The sequence below is a fragment of the Cervus elaphus genome, chromosome 29, assembly GCF_910594005.1.
Source record: "Cervus elaphus chromosome 29, mCerEla1.1, whole genome shotgun sequence".
NCBI lineage: Eukaryota > Metazoa > Chordata > Mammalia > Artiodactyla > Cervidae > Cervus > Cervus elaphus.
Window position 1 is genome coordinate 51,047,567 of NC_057843.1, and position 21,529 is coordinate 51,069,095.

The 21,529-nt window shown below is 37.7% G+C and overlaps 1 protein-coding gene across 3 annotated transcripts in view; it reads left to right on the top strand.

Annotated features, from left to right (window-relative positions):
* Positions 1-21,529, top strand: part of VPS13A (vacuolar protein sorting 13 homolog A) — a 268,740-nt gene that overhangs the window by 48,392 nt on the left and 198,819 nt on the right. For all 3 annotated transcript variants that reach the window (XM_043890712.1, XM_043890713.1, XM_043890714.1), the window contains exons 18-20: positions 16,225-16,414; positions 16,501-16,615; positions 18,886-19,022. In XM_043890712.1, coding sequence (XP_043746647.1) covers positions 16,225-16,414; positions 16,501-16,615; positions 18,886-19,022 — 442 coding nt within the window. The remainder of the gene's footprint in view (positions 1-16,224; positions 16,415-16,500; positions 16,616-18,885; positions 19,023-21,529) is intronic.

Sequence of the window (21,529 nt, forward strand, 5' to 3'; positions counted from 1 at the left end):
TGCCCATTTTTTCTCTTTTAGTTTTTTAAAAACTTACATTGAGGTATAGTTAATTTACAATGTTGTGTTCATTTCTGCTCTACAGCAAAGTGACTCAGCTACACATGTATTCTTTTTCATATTCTTTTCTACTGTGGTTTATCATAGTATACTATATATAGTTACCTGTGCCATACAGTAGGGCCCTCTTTTTTATCCATTCTCTATGTAATAGTTTGCATCTACTATTCCTAAACTCCCAATCCACCCCTCCCCCTCAACAACCACAAGTTTGAGTCTATTTCTATTTATAGACAAGTTCATTTGTGTCATATTTTAGATTCCACATATGTGATATCATATGGTACTTGTCTTTTCCTGAATTAACCTCATTTAGCATGATAATCTTTAGGTCCATTCATGTTGACAAATGGCATATGACATTGTCTGTTTTTTATGTCTAAGTAGTATTCCATTGTATTCCATTGTATATATGTACCACATCTTCTTTATCCAGTCATCTGTTTAATAGGTTTCCATGTCTTGGCTATTGTAAGTAGTGTTATATTGAACATTGAGGTATGTGTATCTTTTCAAATTACAGCTTTTTCTGGATGTATGCCCAGGAGTGGGATTGCAGAATCATGTGGCAACTCCACTTTTAGTTTTTTGATGCGTCTCCATATTGTTTTCCATAGTGGCTGTACCAACCTACATTCCTACCACCACTGTAGGAGGACGCTGTTTTCTCCACATACTTTTCAGCATTTTTTATTTGTAGATTTTCAGTGATGGCCACTCTGACCGGTGAGAGGTGGTACCTTATTGTAGTTTTGATTTGTGTTTCTCTAATAATTAGTGTTGTTATGCATTGGTTCATGTGCTGTTGGTCATCTGTATGTCTGTTTTTGGAGAAATGTCTATTTAGATCTTCTGCCTATTTTTTGATTGGGTTTTTATGCTCTTGTTATTATTGAGTTGTATTAGCTGTTGTATAGTTAGGAAATTAAGCCCTTGTCATTCACATCTTCGCAAATGTTTTCTCCCAGTCCTAGTTATCTTCTTGTTCTTTTATGGTTTCCTTTGCTGTACAAAAGCTTCTAAGTTTGATTAGGTCCCATTTGTGTATGTTACTTTTATTTGTATTGCCTTGGAAGATTGACCTAAGAAAGCATTCGTATGTTTTATATAAGAGAATGTTTTGCCTATCTCTCTTCTAGGACTTTTACGGTGTCATATCTTATGTTTAAGTCTTTAAGTCACTTTGAGTTTATTTTTGTGCATGGTGTGAGAGTATGTTCTAACTTCATTGATTTACATGCCACTGTCCAACTTTCCCAATACCACTTGCCAAGGATGCTCCTTTTTTCCGTGTGGTTAGAATAGTTACTTGAGATAATTTCTTTACTCTTACATTTGTTGAGTCTTATTTCATACCCTAGTATGTGGTCAGTCCTAGAGAATCTTCCACGTGCACTTGAAAAAAATGTGTCTTTGGATGTAAAGTCCTGAAAATATCAATTAAAAGTCTAATTGTTCTGTTTTATCATTTAGGATCTCTGTTGCCTTGTTGATTTCCTGTCTCAAAGATCTTTTCATTAATGTGAGTGGGGTGTTAAAATCTCCTATTACTGTATTCCCATCAATTTCTCCCTTTATGTCTATTAGTATTTATGTGTTTGGGTTCTCCTGTGTTAGGTGCATGTATGTTGATGAGTGTAAAATCATCTTGTATTGATCCTTTTATCATTTTAGTATCCTTCTATGGCATTTGTTTTAAAGTTTATTTTGTCTAATAGAAGTATTGTGACCCCCACTTTCTTGTCATTTTCATTTGCATGGAATATCTTTTCCATCCTCTCATTTTTGATCTGTGTGGGTCTTTTGCCCTAAGGTGGGTCTCTTGTAGGTAGCATATTGTAGGCTGTTTGTTTTATTCAGTCTGCCACTCTTTTGTTGGAGCATTTAGGCCATTGATGTTTAAGGTAATTATTGATAGACATGTATTTATGTTATACTGTGTGGATCACAATAAACTGGAAAATTCTTCAAGAGATGGGAATACTATACCACCTGACCTGCCTCTTGAGAAACCTGTGTGCTGGTCAAGAAGCAATGGTTAGAACTGGATATGGAACAACAGACTGGTTTCAAATAGGAAAAGGAGTACGTCAAGGCTGTATATTGTCACTCTGCTTATTTAACTTATATGCAAAGTACATCATGAGAAACTCTGGGCTGGAGGAGGCACAAGCCGGAATCAAGATTGCCGGGAGAAATATCAATAACCTCAGGTATGCAGATGACACCACCCTTATGGCAGAAAGTGAAGAACTAAAGAGCCTCTTGATGAATGAAAGTGAAAGAGGAGAGTGAAAAAGTTGGCTTAAAGCTCAACATTCAGAAAACTAAGATCATGGCATCTGGTCCCATCACTTCATGGCAAATAGATGGGAAACGGTGGAAATAGTGGCTGACTTTATTTTTCTGGGCTCCAAAATCACTGTGGATGGTGATTGCAGCCATGGAATTAAAAGATGCTTACTCCTTGGAAGGAAAGTTATGACTGACCTAGACAGCATATTAAAAAGCAGAGACATTACTTTGCTAACAAAGGTCCGTCTAGTCAAGGCCATGGTTTTTCCACTGGTCATGTATGAATGTGAGAGTTGGACTATAAAGAAAGATGAGCACTGAAGAATTGATGCTTTTGAACTGTGGTGTTGGAGAAGACTCTGGAGAATCCCTTGGACTGCAAGGAGATCCAACCAGTCCATCCTAAAGGAGATCAGTCCTGGGTGTTCATTGGAAGGACTGATGTTGAAGCTGCAACTCCAGTACTTTGGCCACCTGATGCGAAGAGTTGACTCATTGGAAAAGACCCTGATGCTGGGAGAGATTGAGGGCAGAAGGAGAAGGGGACGACAGAGGATGAGATGGTTGGATGGCATCACTGACTCAATGGACATGGGTTTGGGTGGACTCCAGGAGTTGGTGATGGACAGGGAGGCCTGGCGTGCTGCGATTCATGGGGTCGCACAGAGTCAGACACGACTGAGCAACTGAACTGAACTGAAACCTTGTTTCCTGTTGATGGTATATTTCTTCTTCTTCTTTTGGCCACACCACGTGACTTACGGGATCTTAGTTCCCTCAACACAGATCGAGCCCCAGTCCTTGGCAGTACTGGAGAGTGCACAGTTCTAGCCATTGGACCACCAGGGAATCCTCCCATTTTTCTCTTTTGTGGTTTGATGATTTCCTTTTATGTTTATGTTTTCTTTTTTTGGTTTTAGTCAATCTGTTGTGTGCATTTGATTTGAGATTGCCTTGTTTTTCAAGTATGTTAACTGCTTCTTATATCTACTTGCTTTAGATTGATAGTCATATAGGCTAACACACATTCTAAAAAAAGAAAAAAAAATCTACCTTCTACCTTTTCTTGCTCTTCTTCCCCACATTTTATGTTTTTGATGTCTTTTTTTTTTTAAAACATCTTTACGTTTATCCTTTTACTGTTCCATTGGGGTTATCATTGTTTTCATGAAATTGTTTTGTTTTGGTTTTTACATAAAAAATGTACTAGCTTATTTAAGTGATTTGCTTTACAGTTGTGATTTTTCTCTTTCCCGTACATTCTTATTTAGAAAAGATTTTCCATGTTTCTTTTAAGGTGGGTTTAGTATTGCTGTATTCTCTTTATTTTTTGCTTATCTGAGAAATTCTTTTTGTCTCCTATTCTGACCTTGCTAGTCAGAGTATTCTAGGTTGCATATTTTCCCCTTTTTTGATTTTGAATAATGTGTTGCCATCCCTTCTGGCCAACAACATTTCTGTAGAAAAATCAGCTGATAGTCTTATGGGGTTTCCCTTGTAGTTAACTTTTTGTTTTTCTCTTGGTACTTTTAGAATCCTCTCTTTAACTTTTGCCATTTTTATTATAATACGTCTTGGTATAGTTCTGTTTGGGTGTATCTTGTTTGGGACTTTCTGTGCTTCCTGTACCTGGATTTCTATTTTCTTCTTTATGTTTGGAAAGTTTTCAGCCCCATAATTTCAGTTGGCTTTCATCTGGTGTTCTGATTGGGTGATTTACTAAATTCTATCTGCCAGATCGCTTATCCTTCTAAATTATTCATTTTGCTCTTCATTGCCTTTAGCTCACTTTCCGTCTCGGTAAATGAGTTTTCTACTTTTTCTTGCCTCCCCTTTTATAGTTTTTATTTTGTTTTTTATAACACTCTGCATTTCTATTAATAGCCTTAATTACTTAAGTATTTTTATCTTATTTTATATTTAATTTTATCTTTCAAACTTGGTGTCTGTTAGACTGAAGAGGTCTGTGTCATTGTTCTTTCAGGGGAATTCTCTTGATCTTTTTACTGGGAGTCATTCTGCTTCTTCATTTTACTTATACTTCTCTTACCATGTAAAGTTAGGAGAAACTACTGTCTTCTGTGATCTTTGAGGGCTTTTTGTATGTGGGCGCATTCTTGTGTTGCTTGGGTGGGGTTAATAGTACATTTGGCGCAAGGGCTGTTTTAGTACAGGCATCTGCTGCCTCTAACCTCAGCGTGTCCTGGCTGTTCGCCCCTTGGTAGGCGATGTGTGCGTGTAGTGCACACCATGTACATCATGTGTACATCATGTGTACATGTGCACACCATGTACATCGTGTGTACATGATGTGCCCCTTCCTGGGGCTCTTGGTGGCAGTGGCAGCTCGTGATGCCTCCAGAGCCCGCCATGGCGCTGGAGGTGGCTCGTGGCCGCTCCTGGAACCTACAAGGGTGGCAGTGGCAGCTCGAGATTGCTCCTGGAGTCCACGAGGGCAGCAGCAGCAGCGGCTTGTCATCTCTCCTGGAGCCTTCAGTGCCTCCTTTTAAGGACCAGTGATCCCATTCATGAGGGCTCTGCCCTAATGACCTAATCACTACCCAAAGGCCCTGCATCTAAATAACATCACATTAGACATTAGAATTTCAGCAAATGAACTTTGAGGCCCCAGATATTCATATCACAGCAGCTTTTGTTAGTCCCCTGGCTCCAGTGGGACACGCCAGGAATATGGCCCACTGTCCCTATAGTTACTGCTTTGCTAGGGAATGGGGATGATGGACAGTTAAGCAGAAATGCCAGAGGGCTACCTTTCTGAAATTCAGCTGTCTTTTGCTTAACTTTTCCCTGGTTGCTCTAAGTTTTTTTTTTTTTTTTTTAAATTAAATTCCAGACTTGCTAAAAAGTTGATTTTAGGAGTTTTTGCTAGGTTAATGTTTATTTCAGTGGGGAAACTTGATTATTTGAGCACCGTTTCCTGCCACTTTGAGTGACAGTACTCGTACATTAACTTGTTTTTTGAAGCCTGTATTATTTTAGAGCAGTTTGAGGTTTATAACAAAATTGAGAGGGAGGTGTAGACATTTCTCATATAAATCTTGTTCCTACTCATAAATACCCCCATATCAACTCCACTTAGCAGAATGGTACATTTTTACTAAAACTGAACATACACTGACATAGTTATCCAAAGTCCATAGTTTACATCATGATTCATTTTTGTTTTATATTCTGTGGTACGAACAAATACAGAATGACAAGTGTCCATTATTACACTATCACACATAGTATTTTCACTGTTCTAAAAATTCTGTTTTGTGTATTTATTCCTTACCTACCCCCCCCAACTACAGTTTTCCTGTGTTCATAGTTTTGCCCTTTGTAGAATGTCCAATAGCTGAAATACAATGTGTAGTCTCTTCATATTGACTTCTTTCATTTAGTGATATGCATTTATGCTTCCTGTATGTCTTCATGAGTTGTTAACCCATTGTTTTTATTGTCTGGATGTACCACAGTTCATCCATTCACCTACTGAAGGACATTTTGGTTGCATCTACATTTTGACAGTATGAATAAAAGTGCTATAAACAGCTGTGTACAGGTTTTATATGAACATAAGTTTTCATCTCCTTTGGGTAAACAACAAGGAGCTGATTGCTGGTTCACATGGTAACAGTGGGCTTCCCAGGTGGTACTAGTGGTAAAGAACCTGCCTGCCAGTGCAGGAGACCCAGGTTCAATCCCTGAGTTAGGGAGAGTCCCTGGAGGAAGGCCTGGCAATTTACTCCAGTATTCTTGCCTGGAGAATCCCGTGGACAGAGGACCCTCACGGGCTACAGTCCCTAGCATCGCAAGGAGTCGGACACGACTAAAGCAACTTAACACGCACACCTATGTGGTAACAATATGCTTAATCGTGTAAGGAACCACCAAACTTTTTCCACAGTTACTATACCATTTTGAATTCCTAAGAGCATCGTATGATTGTTCCTATTGCTCCACCTGTATCTTCGTTATTACTTGGTGTTGTCATATGCCAGGTTTTGGCTTTTGTAATAAGTATGTAGTGGTATGTCAGTATTATTTGAATTTGTGTTTCTGCAAATGATATGATGTAGAGCATCTTTTCATAAACTTTTTGTCAGTCTTTTTTAAATTGTATTGTGTACGTTTTGTTCTTACTGAGTTTTATGTGTTCTTTGTGTATTTCAGACAATAGGTCCTTACCAGATGTGTTGTTTTCAAATATTTTTTCTTCCTCTCTACATTGCTGTTTTTTCTTCCTCTTAACATTGCTGTTTGTTGTTCAGTCACTAAGTTTTGTCTAACTCTTTTAATCCCATGAACTGCAGCACTACTATCCTACGATGTTCTGAAGTTTGCTCACACTCATGTCCATTTAGTCGGTGATGCCATTCAACTGCATCGTCTGTCTCCTCCTCTCCTGCCCTCAATCTTTCCAGTATCAGGGTCTTTACAGTGAGTCGGCTCCTCACGTCAGGTCGTCAAAATATTGGAGCTTCAACTTCAGCATCAGTCCTTGCAAAGAATATTCAGGGTTGATTTTCTTTAGGATTGACTGGTTTGATCTCCTTGCTGTCCACGGGACTCTCAAGACTCCAGCACCACAATTCCAAAGCGTCTGTTCTTTGGTACTCAGCCTTCATTATGGTTGAACACTCACATCTCTGCATGACTACTGAAAAATACGTAACTTTGACTACATGGACCTTTGTTGACAAAGTGATGTCTCTGCTTTTTAATACACTGTCTAGGTTTGTCATAGCTTTCCTTCCAAGGAGCAAGCATCTTTTAATTTCACGGTTGCAATCACTGTCTGCAGTGATTTTGGGGATGAAGAACATAAAATTTACCACTGTTTCAATTTTTTCACCATCTGTTTGCTGTGAAGTGATGGGACTGGATGCCATGATTTTTTTGCCTTTGTTTTTTATGTGTTGAGTTTTATTTTTTAATTAATTTTTTATTAAAGGATAATTGCTTCGTAGAATTTTGTTATTTTCTGTCAAACCTCAACATGAATCAGCCATAGGTATACATATATCAACTCCCATTTGAACCTCCACCCCATTTGCCTCCCCATCCCACCCCTCTAGGTTGATGCAGAGTCCTTGTTTGAGTTTCCTGAGCCACACAGCAAATTCCCATTGACTGTCTATTTTACATATGGTAATTAAGTTTCCATGTTACTGTTTCCATACATCTCACCCTCTCCTCCCTCTCCCCATGTCCATAAGTCTTTTCTCTATGTCTGTTTCTCCACTCTCTCTCTCTAAGTCACTTCAGTTGTGTCCGACTCTGTGCGACCCCATAGACGGCAACCCACCAGGCTCCGCCGTCCCTGGGATTCTCCAGGCAAGAATACTGGAGTTTCTCCACTGCTGCCCTGTAAATGAATTCTTTAGTACCATTTTTCTAGATTCTGTATATATGTGTTAGAATATGATATTTATCTTTCTCTTTCTGACTTCACTCTGTATAATAGGTTCTAGGTTCATCCACCTCATTAGAACTGACTCAAATGTATTACTTTTTATGGCTGAGTAATAGTCCATCATATATATGTACCACACCTTCTTTATCCAATAATCTGTTGATGGATGTCTAAGTTGCTTCCATTTTCTATCTATTGTAAATAGTGCTGCAATGAACAGTGGGATACATGTGTCTTTTTCAATTTTGGTTTCCTCAGGATATATGCCTAGGAGTGGGATTGCTGGGTCATATGGTGGTTATATTTGCACTATTTAAATGAATCTTCATACTGTCTTCCATAGTCATACTGTCTTCCATAGTGCCTGTATCCATTTACATTGCCACCAACAGTGCAAGAGCATTCCCTTTTCTCTACACCCTCTCCAGCATTTATTGTTTGTAGACTTTTTGATGATGGCCATTCTGACCAGTGTGAGGTGATATCTCATAGTGGTTTAGATTTGCATTTCTCTAATAATGAGCGATGTTCAGCATCTTTTCATGTGTTTGTTAGCCATCTGTATGTCTTCCTTGGAGAAATATCTGTTTAGGTCTTTCTCCTGCTTTTTGATTGGGTTATTTGTTTTTCAGGCATTGAGTTGTATGAGCTGCCTGTATATTTGGAAATTAATCCTTTGTCAGTAGATTCATTTGCTATCATTTTCTCCCATTCTGAGGGTTGTCTTTTCATCTTGCTTATAGTTTCCTTAGCTGTGCAAAAGCTTTTAAGTTTAATCAGGTCCCATTTGTTTACTTTTGCTTTTATTTTCACTACTCTAGGAGGTGAGTCATGGAGGATCTTTCTTTGATTTATGTCATTGAGTGTTTGGCCTATGTTTTTGCTCTAAGAGTTCTATAGTTTCTGATCTTACGTTTAGGTCTTTATTCCATTTTGAGTTTGTCTCTGTGAATGGTGTTAGGAAGTGTTCTAACTTCATTCTTTTACAGGTAGCTGTCCAGTTTTCCCAGCACCATTTATTGAATAGGCTGTCTTTGCCCCCTTTTATATTCTTGCCTCCTTTGTCAAAAATAAGGTACACATAGGTGCATGGGTTTATTTCTGGGCTTTCTATCTTGTTCCATTGGTCTATTTTTCTGTTTTTGTGCCAGTACCATGCTGTCTTGATGACTGTAAGTAAGTAAGTAAAGTCACTCAGTCGTGTCTGACTCTATGCGGCCCCATGGACTGTAGCCTACCAGGCTCCTCTTTCCATGGGATTTTCCAGGCAAGAGTACTGGAGTGGGTTGCCATTTCCTTCTCCAGGGGATCTTCCCGACCCAGGGAACGAACCTGGGTCTCCAGCATTGCAGACAGATGCTTTACCGTCTGAGCCACCAGGGAAGCCTTGTAGTATAATCTGAAGTCAGGAAGGTTGATTTCCTCCAGCTCCATTATTTGGGGTCTTTTGTGTTTTCATATGAATTGGGAAATTTTTGTTCTAGTTTTGTGAAAAAACGTCATTGGTAGTTTGATAGGGATTGCATTGAATAGGTAGATTGTGTTTGGTAGTATAGTCATTTTCACAATATTGATTCTTCCTATCCAGGAACATGAAATCTCTCTTCATCTGTCTATGCCATCTTTGATTTCTTTCATTAGTGTCTTGTAATTTTCTATTTACAGTTCTTTTGTCTCCTTAGGTAAGTTTATTCCTAGATATTTAATTCTTTGTGTTGCAGTCGTGAATGGGATTGATTCCTTAATTTCTTTCTGATTTTTTATTGTTAGTATATAGAAATGCAAGTGATTTCTGTGTATTGATTTTGTATCCTGTGACTTCGCTAAATTCACTGATTAGCTTTAGTAGTTTTCTGATACTATCTTTTGGGTTTTCTATGTACAGTATCGTGTCATCTGTAAACAGTGAGAGCTTTACTACTTCTTTTCCAATCTGGATTCCTTTTAATTCTTTTTCTTTGATTGCTATAGCTAGGACTTCCAGAACTATGTTGAATAATAGTGATGAAAGTGGACAACCTGTCTTGTTCCTGATCTTAGCTGGAATGCTTTCAGTTTTCACCGTTGAGAATGTTTGCTGTAGGCTTATCATATATGGCCTTTACTATGTTGAGGCAGGTTCCTTCTATGCCCATTTTTTGAAGAGTTTTCACCATAAATGGGTGCTGAATTTTGTCAAAGACTTTTTGGTCATCTTTTGTGATGATCATATGGTTTTTATGTTTCAATTTGTTAACAACAGTGTATCACATTGATTGATTTGCGTATGTGGGAGAATCCTTGCATTCCTGGAATAAACCTAACTTGATCATGGTGTATGAGGTTTCTGATGTGTTGCTGAATTCTGTTTGCTAAGATTTTGTTGAGGATTTTTGCATCTATGTTCATCAGTGATATTGGCCTATAGTTTTCTTTTTTTTGTGCTGTCTTTGATTTTGGTATCAGGGTGATGGTGGCTTCATAGAATGAGTTTGGAAGTGTTCTTTCTCTGCAATTTTTTGAAAGGGTTTTAGAAGGATAGTCATTAGCTCTTCTCTAAATGTTTGATGGAATTCTTCTATGAAGCCATCTGGTCCTGGGCTTTTGTTTTTTGGGAGATTATTGATCACAACTTCAACTTCAGTGCTTGTAATTGGGTTGTTCATAATTTCTATTTCTTCCTGGTTCAGTCTTGGAAGATTGAACTTTTCTTAGAATCTGTCCATTTCTTCCAGGTTATCCATTTTATTGCCATATAGTTGTTCATAATAGTCTCTTATAGTTCTTCGTAATTCTGCATTGTCTGTTATAACCCTCTCCCTTTTCATTTCTAATTTTGTTGATTTGATTCTCCTTTTTTTCTTATTGAGTCTGGCTAAAGGTTTGTGAATTTTGTTTATCTTCTCAAAGAACCAGCTTTTCATTTTATTAATCTTTACTGTTATTTCTTTCATTTCTTTTTCATTTATTTTTGCTCAGATCTTTATGATTTCTTTCCTTCTACTAATTTTTGTTTTTTTTTGTTCTTCTTTTTCCAGTTGTTTTAGGTGTAAAGTTAGGTTGTCTATTTGATGTTTTCTTTTTGTTTCTTGAGGTAGGATTGTATTGCTACAAACTTCCCTCTTAGAACACCTTTTGCTGCATCCCGTAGGTTTTGAGTTGTCGTGTTTTCATTGTCATTTGTTTCTAGAAATTTTCTGATTTCCCTTTTGATTTATTCAGTAACCCACTGGTTATTTAGAAACGTGTTGTTTAATCTCCACGTGTTTGTGTTTCTTACAGTTTTTTTCTTGTAATTTATATCTAGTCTCAAAGTGTTGTGGTCGGAGAAGATGCTTGATATGGTTTCAGTTTTCTTAAGTTTACTGAAGTTTGATTTGTGACCCAGGATGTGGTCTGTCGTGGAGAATGTTCCATGTGCGCTTAAGAAGAAGGTGTATTCTTCTGCATTTGGATGGAATGTCCTGAAGATATCAATGAGATCCATCTTATCTAATGTATCGTTTAAGACTGTGTTTCCTTATTAATTTTCTGTTTTGATGATCTGTCCATTGGTGTGAGTGGGGTGTTCAATTCTCCTCCTATTATTGTGTTACTGTCAGTTTCTCCTTTTATGTCTGTTAGTGTTTGTCTTATGTATTGGGGTGCTCCTGTGTTGGGTGCATAGATATATACAGTTGTTATGTCTTTCTCTTGGATTGATCCCTTGATCATTATGTAGTGTCCTGCCTTATCTCTTGTAATCTTTAAGGTTTATTTTGTCTGATATGAGGATTGCTGCTCTAGCTTTCTTTTGCTTCCCATTTGCATGGAATATATTTTTCCATCCTCTCACTTTCCATCTATATGTGTCTTTAGGTCTGAAGTGGGTTTCTTGTAGATAGCATATATGTGGGTCTTGTTTTTGTTTCCATTCAGCTAGTCTGTGTCTTTCAGTTGGAGTGCTTAATCCATTTACATTTAAAGTAATTATTGACATATATATTCCTGTTGCCATTTTCTTCATTGTTGGGGGTTGATTTTGTAGATCTTTTTCTTTTCTTGTATTTCTTGACCATATAAGTCCCTTTAACATTTATTGTAAAGCTGGTTTGGTGGTACTGAATTCTCTTAACTTTTGCTTGTCTGAAAAGCTTTTTATTTCTCCATCAATTTTGAATGAGATCCTTGCTGGGTAATCTTGGTTGTAGATTTTTCCCTTTCAGTACTTTAAATATATCCTGCTATTCCCTTATGGCCTGCAGAGTTTCTGCTGAAAGATAAGCTGTTAAGTGGATGGGGTTTCCCTTGTATGTTACTTGTTGCTTCTCCCTTGCTGCTTTTAATATTCTTTCTTTGTGCTTAGTCTTTGTTAGTTTGATTAGTATGTGTCTTGGCATGTTTCTCCTTGGATTTACCCTGTATGGGACTCTTTGTGCCTCTAGGACTTGATTGACTATTTCCTTTTCCATGTTGGGGAAATTTTCAACTACAATCTCTTCAAAAATTTTCTCATACCCTTTCTTTTTCTCTTCTTCTGAGACCCCTATAATTTGAATGTTGGTGCATTTTATATTGTCCCAGATGTCTCTGATGTTGTCCTCAGTTCTTTTCATTCTTTTTCCTTTATTCTGCTCTTCAGAAGTTATTTCCACCATTTTATCTTCCAATTCACTGATTCGTTCTTCTGCTTTAGATATTCTACTATTGATTCCTTATAGAGTATTTTTAATTTCAGTAATTCTGTTTTTTGTCTCTATGTTTAGTCTCCACTTCTTCTAGGTCTTTGTTAATTGCTTCTTGCATTTTCTCCGTTTTGTTTTCGAGGTTTGTGATCGTCTTTGCCATCATTATTCTGACTTTTCAGGTCTCTGCCTGTTTCCTCTTCACTTATTTGGACTTCTGTGTTTCTAGTTTGTTCCTTCATTTGTGTAGTATTTCTCTGCCTTTCGTTATTTTTTTAACTTTGCGTTTGAGGTCTCCTTTTCCCAGGCTTCATGACTGAATTCTTTCTTCCTTTTGATTTCCGCCCTTCTGAGGTTGATGCAGTAGTTTGTGTAAGCTTCCTATAGGCTGGGGTTTGTGCTGAGTGTTTGTTTCTCTTCCCTCTGATGGGCACGGCTGGGTGAGCTGGTAATCCTGCGTGCTGATGATTTGTTTTGTATTTTTGTTTTTTGTTTGTGAGTGAAAGTGAAGTCACTCAGTTGTGTCTGACTTCGCGACCCCGTGGACTGTAGCCTACCAGGCTCCTCCACCTATGGGATTTTCCAGGCAAGAGTACTGGAGTGCGTTGCCATTTTCTTCTCCAGGGGATCTTTCCGACCCAGGGATCGAACCCAGGTCTCTGGCATTGGAGGCAGACGCTTTACCATCTGAGCCACTGCACAGGGTGCTACCTGGTAATGCCAGGTCTTGTATTCCAGTGGTTTCCTTTGTGTGAGTTCTCACCATTTGATACTCCCTAGGGTTAGTCTCTGATAGTCTAGGGTCTTGGAGTTATTGCTCCCACTCCAAAGGCTCAGGGCTTGATACATTCTCCATGGCACACAGAGCTCCTGTCCCTGCAGATGAAGACAAGGATGGGGAGGAGGTTTCCACGTGAATGTGTCACCTGGGCCACTTGTCAGCCTTGCTCTGGTCCGCCTTCCGCTCTTGCTGTCCCAGTAAACAGTTCTTCTGTGGAGGCCAAATGTCAGATGCAAATCCAGTCACAGACACCTGCTCTGCACCCTCCATCTCCTTTCCTGTGAAACCCAAGTGTCCCATCCACCACCTATGACTCTGGTCCCCATTCCAGCCTCCTCTTTCCTGGACACTGAACCTCCCCTCTCCACATGTTGAGTTTTAAGCCAGCTTTTTCACTCTCCTCTTTCACCTTCATCAGGAGTCTCTTTCATTCCTCTTTGCTTTCTGCCATTAGGGTGGTATCATCTGCATATCTGAGAAAATTTGATATTTCTCCCAGCAGTCTTGATTCCTGCTTGTGATTCATCCAACCCAGCATTTTTCATGAGGTACTCTGCATAGAAGTTAAATAAGCAGGGTGCAGTATATAGCCTTGATGTACTTCTTTCCCAATTTTGGACCAGTCTGTCGCTCCATGTTCAGTTGTAATTGTTGCTTTTTTGACCTGCATACAGATTGCCCAGGAGTCAGGTTAGGTGGTATGATATTCCCATCTGTTTAAGAATTTTCCATATTTCATTGTGATCCACACAGTCAAAGACTTTGACATAGTCAATAAAGCAGAAGTAGATGTTTTTCTGAGAATTATCTTGCTTTTTCTATGATCCAACAGATGTTGACAATTTGATCTCTGGTTCCTCTGCCTTTTCTAAATCTAGCTTGAACATCTGGAAGTTCTCGGTTCACGTACTGTTGAAGCCTGGCTTGGAGAATTTTTATGCATTACTTTGCTAGCATGTGAAATGAGGTTAATTGTGTGGTAGTTTGAACATTGTTTGGCAGTGCTTTGTTTGGGATTGGAATGAAAACTGACCTTTTCCAATCCTGAATCTGCTGCTGAGTTTTCCAAATTTGCTGGCATATTGAGTGTAGCCCTTTAACAGCATCATCTTATAGGATATGAAATAGGTCAGCTGGAATTCCATCACCTCCACTAGCTTTGTTTGTAGTGATGCTTTCTAAGGCCCACTTGACTTCACACTCCAGGATGTCTGCCTCTAGATGAGGGATCACACTGTCATGGTTATCTGGGTCATTAAGTTCTTTTTTGCATAATTCTTCTGTGTATTTTTGCCACCCCTTCTTAATATCTTCTGTTTCTGTTAGTTTCACAGCATTTCTGTCCTTTGTTGTGCCCATCTTTGTGTGAAATGTTCCCTTGGTATCTCTAATTTTCTTGAAGAGATCTCTGGTCTTCCCATTCTATTGTTTTCCTCTATTTCTTTGCGGTGATTCCTGAGGAAGGCTTTCTTACCTCTCCTTGCTATTCTTTGGAACTCTGCATTCAAATGGGTATATCTTTCCTTTTTTCCTTTGCCATTTGCTTCTCCTGTTTTCTCAGATATTTGTAAGGCCTCCTCAGACAGCCATTTTGCACTTTTACATTTCTTTTTCTTGGGGATTGTTTTAATCACTGCCTCCTGTACAGTGTTATGAACCTCCATTCATAGGTTTTTTACTCAATCAGATCTAATCCCTTTAATCTATTTCTCATAATCATAACGCATTTAAGTCATACCTGAATGGGCTAGTGGTTTTCCATACTTTCTTCAACTTAAGTCTGAATTTTCAATAAGTCACTCATGATCTGAGCCATAGTCAGCTGTCAGTCTTGTTTTAGCTGACTCTAAAGAGCTTATGCATCTTCAGCTGCAAACAATATAATCAACCTGATTTTGAAATTGACCATCTGGTAATGTCCATGTGTGGAGACGTCTCTTGCATTGTTGGTAAAGAATGTTTTCTTTGATCACTGTGTTCTCTTTGCAAAAGTCTAGTAGCCTTTGTCCTGCTTCATTTTGTACTCCATGGTCAAACTTGCTTGTTACTCCAGGTAACTCTTGACTTCCTCCTTTTGCATTCTGTTCATCTGTGATGAAAGGGACATCTTTTTGGCGTGTTAGTTCTATAGGTCTTGATAGAACCATTCAAATTCACTTTCTTCAGCATTAGTAGTTGGGGCATAGACTTGGATTACTGTGATACTGAATGGTTTGCTTTGGGAACGAACCGAGATCATTCTTTTGTTTTTGAGATTGCACCCAAGTACTGCATTTCGGACTCTTGTTGCCTTTGAGGGCTACTGAGGACTTCTAAGGGATTCTTGCCCATAGTAGTTGACATAATGGTCATCTGAATTAAATTCTCTCGTTTTGGTCTCATGTCCAGTCATCTCCTGTTTGACCACTCCTTGCCTGAGGAGGAGATATTTCTCCAGTTCTTACTGTTAGAACTTGGTCAAATTCCTGGGGGTATATATCAAATTATTTGGGGCCTCCCTGTGGCTGGCTCCCTCTAGAGTTTTTAACTCTCAGTTATCTACACTAACATCTCCCGCAGTTCATCAGATACAGTTTAGGTTTCCCAGCCTTGGTTCTGGTGTCCATGCTATCTTCCTTTGGCAGGTCTCTGCTCTGGTAATTCGTGACTGTCTGTCTGTCTCTCCAGTCTTAGGGGCAGTGGTTTACCCTGTGTCCTCCCCTCTTACATATCTAAGAAGAGTTTTTGTTTTTTTAGTTCTTTTTACTTGTTAGTATGGAGTGGTAACTTAAAACTCCTTCCATAGGGAACCAGAAACCCCAAACCCTTCAGAACTGCTTAATCTAGAAATCAAAATGTGAATAGAATTCTTTGTGAGTTAATCTGTGTCATTTTAGATCAAATAGCTGTGTATTTTCTTTGTTGTGCATGGAACAGAGTAGCAAGAAATGCAGAGTGAAGTTTTTTTATTTTACTATTTTTAATTTGAAAAATACTTTTAAGATTATATTGATTGCTAATTTTTTTCCTGTCTTTTCTTCATGCAGATTTGAAACCAAAATAGATTCATTTCATGTTACTGGCTTACCAGATAACTCAACAAAACCCCGCCTCCTGTCTTCATTAGATGATGCTGCATCACTCTTGAAAATTATGTTTGAGATAAATCCTTTAGATGAAACTGTTTCTCAGAGGTGTATCATAGAAGCTGAACCTTTAGAAATGTTATATGATGCAGTAAGCATTTTTTCCAGTTCCTAAGTTTTAATTTATTTCTATTTGCCTTGAGTTTGTCCTCATGTTATTGATACTTATTTTAACAGAGAACAGTGAATAGTATAGTAGAATTCTTCAGACCTCCAAAAGAGGTAAATCTAGCACAGCTGACTTCAATAACTTTGACAAAACTTGAAGAATTTCGTGATAAGACAGCAACAGGTAAATGCCAGTATTATTATTGTTTTATCATTTACTAAAGTTTGAATCATGTTATACTGATTTTAGTATTCTTTGAGTTTATATTTCTAGACTAGATACAGTTGAAACTTAGTCTGGTACTTTTATATATTTAAATTCAAATAGAATGATAATTATGTCTTACACTTAGAAAGGTCTGACCTTCGAACCACATTCATGTTAATTGCAAAATTTTGTTAGGGTTTTTGAAATTCTGTTTATGACAGAAACTGGCCTATATTTTCCTTTCTTGTAATGACTTCCAGATTTTAGTCTATTGGTCTCAGAACCTAGAAGTTCCACCCTTTTTTATTATCTTGGAGAGTTTGTATAAGATTGGGTCTCATTTCTTTTTTCAGTCTTTGGGCTAGGAGATTTCTTTGGGAACAATTTTAAATTAGAGATTCACTTTTAAAAAATATAGATGACTATAGAGATGATCTCTGTGGTTTTTAATGGTTTGTAATTTGTTGAGACTTGCTTTCTGGCTCAACATATGGTAATGTTTAAAATGTTCCATATATGTTTGAAAAGTATGTACTTCATGTCTTCGGTATCCTTAGTAGATTTTTTTTTCCCTTTTCACCATAGTCTAACAGTTATTTAGAGAAGTACAAGGATGAAAAACACGTCACTGTCTATGTAGATTTGTATATTTCATGTGGATCTATAATTTTCTGCTTTATAAACTTTGTTGCTAATTAGGTACATACAGAGATAATTTTTTCCTGTGAACCAAATCTTTTATCTGTATGAAATTTTGAATATTTTTGGTAATGCTTTTTCAATATTCTTTTCATTCTGATTTTAGTATAGATATTCTAGGTTTCTTTTGGTTGTAATTGTCTGCTACATGTTTTTTTATTCTTCTACCTTCTTTTCCCCTTTATGTTTAGTTCTAGGTGTGTCATTTAAACAACATATATGAGGTGTTTTTCAAGCTGTGATATTCAGACTTTTCTGTTTCTTGACTGTTTTTTGCCTGCCTTTGGATAAATTACAGCATTGTTTCCTCAGCTCCCACCCTTGTACCGTTTGAAACTTAAACATTCACTCTTTACCCCCTTCTCCTTCTGCCCTCAGTGTTTTCCACCATCATGGTCTTTTCCAGTCAGTTGGCTCTTTCTATCAGGTGGCCAAAGTATTGGAGGTTCAACTTTAGCGTCAGTCCTTCCAATGAATATTCAGGGTTGATTTCCTTTAGGATTGACTGGTTTGATCTCCTTGCTGTCCATGGGACTCTCAGGAATCTTCTGTAGCACCAAGTTTTTCTCAGAGACATTCTTTGCATTCTCTTATGGGTAGGTTTTAGGGAGAGGGAGATTTAACTTATGTATTACTCTTAATTTTAGTATGTATCTTTTAGATCACAGATTTATGAGAACTCCTACTGGACTCTGTTTTTTTGTCATCTGTTCCCTATGCTCTGTGAGACTATGGAAAGGAGTTCCAAAGTTTACCAAGTGCAGACCATGGTCTCAGGATAAAATTTTTTTGGTTCCCTTTGAAATCTATTGGCTGGCTCTTTCAGTTTGATTTTCTACTTGATAGATGCTTACTCTCTTGCCTCCTCTTAATGTTTTTAGTAAGTTTCATTTTCATTGCTGTTTGTTTTGCTCTGTGTCCCACAAGTTTTATTGCTTTAAGTGAAAGAAAAAGTTTGGCTACCTACTTATTGATGTTACTAGGATATAAACTCTAGTTAAATGTTTTAATATAAGTTGAAAATGTTATTTTAGTTAAAATTCATTGGGATAGATTCATCTGTTTTTATAGAAAGCTCTGGTTGCTTATTTTGGTTTACATATGGTTTTCTTGAAGCTGATTTAGTAATTGAAAATTTTTCATTGTCTCAAGTAATATAAAGGTTGAGTTCATTGTTCAGTATGGCAGATGTAGCTGTGTTAATTTCACAAATTGGGGAGAATTATAGAGATTCTAATATCACAGTTATGAGTAACTATGTCATGGAACTTAATTTTTTTAGATGTGTATCTTCCAAGTTTTACCCAATTGAGTTTATGGATCAAAAATTCCTTTTTGAAGTATTACAATTTTATACTTGACTAATATTTAATGAGGAACATTCACATTGACTTTATATTGACGACATCTTGCTCAAGATTATTTTAAAATTAATACTAACTTCACATTATTTTTAAATTGTGTTACTAATTCATGTGTTTGGTGATTCTCTGTTTCTGGAGTAATTTGTGAACATTATTCATTGTAAAGATTTAAATTTTCTGCAGGTTTGGTATATATTATTGAAACACAGAAAGTTCTTGATCTCAGAATTAACTTGAATGCTTCATATATCATTATCCCACAAGATGGTATCTTTAGCCCTACGTCAAATCTCCTTCTTTTGGATCTGGGACATCTCAAGGTATATACTACTATTAAGTATTTTATATGTCTTTTATGATATTACTTTGTTTAAGATGTGTTTTGGTTTATAAATGTTTGATTTGGTAAGTTAATTTTTAGCTTAGTAGCAGAAACTAAGATTTGAGAAAGCCTCCCTTTGTAACAAATAAAGTGGTTTCATTTAATTAGGCAGTTTTCTACATTTCTTATATGAAAATGACCGATTGAATGCTGAAGGTCAGAGGCGAACCTAAGAATTATATTTGTAAAATTTGAGAGTAATGCTTGAGGAGTTTATTTCCGTTTCAATTTAAATTTATTACTTGATCAGTTAAAATGTATAGAGTAGGAGGAAGTTCTCGAAGTCATCAAATGTATTTTCATCCTTCTGAAATTTGTTGTGTATATACTTTAAATATTGACATTTCAGTATTTCTATTAAATAGTCCTATAATTGAGAGATGGTCTTCTTTCATTTCCCTTCCTGTTCAGTTATGTATGTTTTTTCCATCAGTTTTGAGTAGAGAATACTTTTTTCTGTGTTTCCGGTTCTATGCTGTTCAATGTGGTACCCACTTGTATTTATTTAAATTGATTAAAGTTTTTTTAAAATTCAGTTTCTAAGTTATACTTTAGCCACATTCCAGCATTTAGTAGTCACAAATGGTCTGTGACTACTGTATTAAAACAGGTGGAGAACATTTTTAACATCATATGAAGCTCAGTTGGGAAGGAGTACTCCATATCATTAAATGTAGAGGACTAGCTAACAGTTTAAGACCCAAGAGGGATAGATATGGAATGCTCTTTCTGGCTACCTCATAAGTGTGTGTCTTTCCTTGATATTGACATTCTCCTTTATGTATTTTTTTACTCCTCGGTTAGTGATTATGTAGACACTGCTGGATTTACATTTATAATAAAATTTTATACAGCTAATAATTCATATTTGAACTTCTTTATGGATTTGGTTCATGGGCAGTGTGGTATAGTGGAAATAGCCAGTGGAAAGGTATAGTGGTCAAAAGTAACGGTGTATCTTTAGTTTTATGACCTTAGGCAATTTGCATAACCTTTTGCCTAAAATTTGTTACTTTTAAACAGTCAATTTTGACTGTGTACTTCAAATGAACTGTGTAAAATAGAGGGGAAAATGTTATAATAAAAAACACATATATGCATGTGTGTGTGTATATGAATGAATGGGTGAATAAAATCTTTATTTTCTACTGTAAAATGATTTCCAGGATACTTGAGTGAAAAAAGTAGTATGCAGAGTATAGCATGAAAGAGTTATGTAACTATAACTTGCTTGAAAAGTGAAGGTCGCTCAGTTGTGTCCGACTCTTTGTGACCCCATGGACTTTACAGTCCGTGGAATTCTCCAGGCGAAAATACTGGAGTGGGTAGCCTTTCTCTTCTCCAGGGGATCTTCCCAACCCAGGGATTGAACCCCAGGTCTTCTGCATTGCAGGTGGATTCTTTACCAGCTGAGCCACAAGGGAAGCCCAAGAATAGTGGAGTGGGTAACCTTTCCCTTCTCCAGGGGATCTTCCCAACCCAGGGGTCGAACCCCAGGTCTCCTGCATTGCAGGTGGATTCTTTACCAGCTGAGCCACAAGGGAAGCCCAAGAATAGTGGAGGGGGTAGCCTATCCCTTCTCCAGTGGATCTTCCTGACCCAGGAATCGAACCGGGGTCTCCTGCATTGCAGGTGAATTCTTTACCAATTGAGCTATTAGGGAAGCCCTTTGGGGTTGCATAAATGGCAGAGATGGAATTAAAATTCAGGTTTCAGTTCAGTCGCTTATTCATGTCCAGCTCTTTGTGACTCTATGGACTGCAGCATGCCAGGCCTCCCTGTCTATCACCAACTCCCAGAGTTTACTCAAACTCATGTCTGTTGAGTCGATGATGCCATCCAACCATCTCATCCTCTGTGGTCCCCTTCTCCTCCCGCCTTCAATCTTTCCCAACATCAGGGTCTTTTCCAGTGAGTCAGTTCTTCACACCAGGTGGCCAAAGTATTGGAGTTTCAGCTTCAGCATTAGTCCTTCCAATGAATATTTGGACTTATTTTCCTTAGGTTGATCTCCTTTCTGTCCAAGGGACTCTCAAGAGTCTCCTCCAACACCACAGTCCAAAAGCATCAATTCTTTGGCGCTCAGCTTTCTTTATAGTCCAACTCTCACATCCATACATGATCACTGAAGAAAAAACATAGCTTTGATTAGACAAACAGACCTTTGTTGGCAAAGTGATGTCTCTGGTTTTTACTGTGCTGTCTAGTTTCAGACTCTTTTGTTGACTATGATAGCTACTCCATTTCTTCTAAGGGATTCCTGCCTACAGTAGTAGATATAATGGTCATCTGAGTTAAATTCACCCATTCCAGTCCATCTTAGTTTGCTGATTCCTAGAATGTTGATGTTCACTCTTGCCATTTCCTGTTTGACCACTTCCAATTTGCCTTGATTCATGGACCTAATATTCCAGGTTCCTATGCAATATTGCTCTTTACACCACT